Genomic DNA, 2,295 nt, shown 5'->3' on the forward strand with positions numbered 1-2,295 from the left:
GCTGAAAAAACAATGTGCCTGCTCAGTATGCATGTTGAACAAATATTGTGAAATGGACGAGTAGCATTACCAGGAAACACAGCTAAGGGGCTATTTGGAAGATCGGTTTTGGAGCTAAAACCCTTGTCAAATACATACCCATAAAATTTACATCTGAACTTGTACAAAGGTGTTTGGATGGAATGTAATCCAAAAGAAATTACCACTGGTTTAGACAAAAACACCTGGAACTAAAAAAACCCACCTCCGCTGGCGACACTTTTTTTCTGACAAATGTCAGCCACTCATGACCTGCATTCTCTTACTTCACCTTCTTCCTCGGGCAATCGTCTGCATCAGCACTAGGTCGATGGCTCTCTGCCGCTGTCCTCCTCCAGAACTCCACTACTGCCAGCCTCTCCCTGTCTGTCTCTTGCGCCAGAGACTCTCTCCTGCCCGCCGCCTCTGATACTGACAAATTTCTCCTCACTGTTGCCGCAACCCTCTTGATGCCAACGCTATCACAGATTCGCAGCCATGAGAACATGAACAGGAAATATGTGAAAAAGTTTAGCCACCATGGAGATGGAGATGTTGGACCATGCGACCTCAGCAGCCAGCGGGATGGCCAACCTATAGAGAACACCATGGCACTATCAAGTGTGACACAACAACAGAGCAGAGCAGCCACCATCTATGCTTGGTCCTTCCTCATAGCGAGCTGCAAGGGATTCAGGTTCTCTGCCAAGACCACCGCTCATTTTCAGGCTCTCATGCTCCTTTCTGATATGTTTAGCTCTTTGCTTATGTCTGAATTTTCTTCGATTATATCCAATTTGATGTTCTGATGTGAAAATTTTGAGCACCAATATGAATGTTCCGACTCTGAGCTTCAATACCATATCGATAGGGGATCTTGATAGCTCCTGAGGATCCCATCATTTACCCAAACTGACATCAATTTCACATCACTGTTCCCGATGCTACTTTGGTCATCGTCATTTTCTTTTACTGTCTATTTTGGTTACCGTTGTTTGCTTTTACTGTCTGTTTAAGTCACTAGCTGCTATGGCGAGACACAGGTTTGTTTCTACCTCTCCGCAAAATAACAAATTACAGGCAGAAGTGGATACAAGGGTTTCCTAATGCACAAGGAATTACAGGTGTAACAAATTTCAGCTGTAAAAAGATTACTAAGTTACCAAACAGGTCCTAGGATCGTGTAGGAAATAATCCCTGGTCCTAATACTAGAGCAGCAAATCAACATGCCACAGTCACAGCACACGACTGCTTCGACCAACCAGCAAGGGGACCCAAAAATCGCTACAGGCCTATAAAATCCCTCAGAGACCACACAAAACAACAAGTACATCCAAGTCATTACAACATGCACATGTCAGACCAAAGAAATTAGCATCGACAAGTAATTGCGCGATCAGGGCCATGTGGTCAGCTGATTCAAAACACTCACCCGCATGGGGCACTTGTAGAACTTGCGACCGGGGTTCTTCAGCGTGTTGGAAGTGAGCACGAGACAGGTCCCGGCACCGCAGGGGCACGCCTTGTCCTCCACCTTCATGTCCGCATTCACATATCCACCGCCGCCGCCGACGCCGATCTGACCTCCTCCCCCCGTGTTCGGCACCGACTGAGGGCACTCCCGCGCCCAGTGCCCGGGGTCCCCGCACTTGAAGCACGATCCGCTCGCCACCTGGGCCCCGCCGGTACCCGCGGCCAGGGGTTTGGAGCCGTGGGGCTGCTTGTGGGCATAGCCACGGCCTTGCATCTGCTGTTTCCAGGTGGAGCTGTGGCTGCCCTTGAGCGCGGCCAGGTAGGGCCCCTCAGGGGTGGCGGGTGGGGTTGAGGGGGTCGATGAGGACGAGGTGGTGGAGAGGCGGCGGCGCTTGGAGGAGTCCAGCGCGGCGGCCTCCGCGGCGTCGAGGGCGAGGAGGAAGGCCTCGTCGTCGTCCCCGTCGGCAACCGACATGGTCGAGAACGAGAAGCGTGGTGGGCTGGGGACGGCCGGACGGGACGGGAGACGGTGCGCGCCGCTGTGACTGTGAAGCGTCAGAGGGAAGGGATGTGGAGAAAAATGAGTACGTAGTGGGCCGTGGGCGGTGGGCTGGCTCGGTAAAGGTAGTTGCAGCTGGGCCACTATGGACATTTTGGAACTGTGGCCCATATTCATTTTCTTTTAGAATTGCAGAGCACACCATTTTTGTATCGACTGAAGGGTCCCTCCAGTAATAAGAAAATATATTACACGAACAATCTTAGAGACTGGTTAATCTATAAATCGGCGAAACGGTGGAGTT

The 2,295-nt window shown here is 51.1% G+C and overlaps 1 protein-coding gene across 1 annotated transcript; it reads right to left on the reverse strand.

Moving 5' to 3' along the window:
• Nucleotides 1-102: 102 nt before the first annotated feature.
• Nucleotides 103-2,053, reverse strand: LOC136533210 (uncharacterized). Its single transcript, XM_066525780.1, has one exon. It carries the CDS (start codon nucleotides 1,965-1,967, stop codon nucleotides 1,416-1,418), a length of 552 nt encoding a protein of 183 aa, XP_066381877.1. The 5' UTR covers nucleotides 1,968-2,053; the 3' UTR covers nucleotides 103-1,415.
• Between the last annotated feature and the right edge of the window lie 242 nt (nucleotides 2,054-2,295).

Source organism: Miscanthus floridulus, unplaced genomic scaffold (genome assembly GCF_019320115.1).
Source record: "Miscanthus floridulus cultivar M001 unplaced genomic scaffold, ASM1932011v1 fs_810_1_2, whole genome shotgun sequence".
Taxonomy (NCBI): Eukaryota; Viridiplantae; Streptophyta; class Magnoliopsida; order Poales; family Poaceae; genus Miscanthus; species Miscanthus floridulus.

Excerpts from the sequence above, each read along its gene's own strand:
- LOC136533210 (XM_066525780.1), bottom strand. The coding sequence starts at position 1,967 with ATGTCGGTTGCCGACGGGGACGACGACGAGGCCTTCCTCCTCGCCCTC.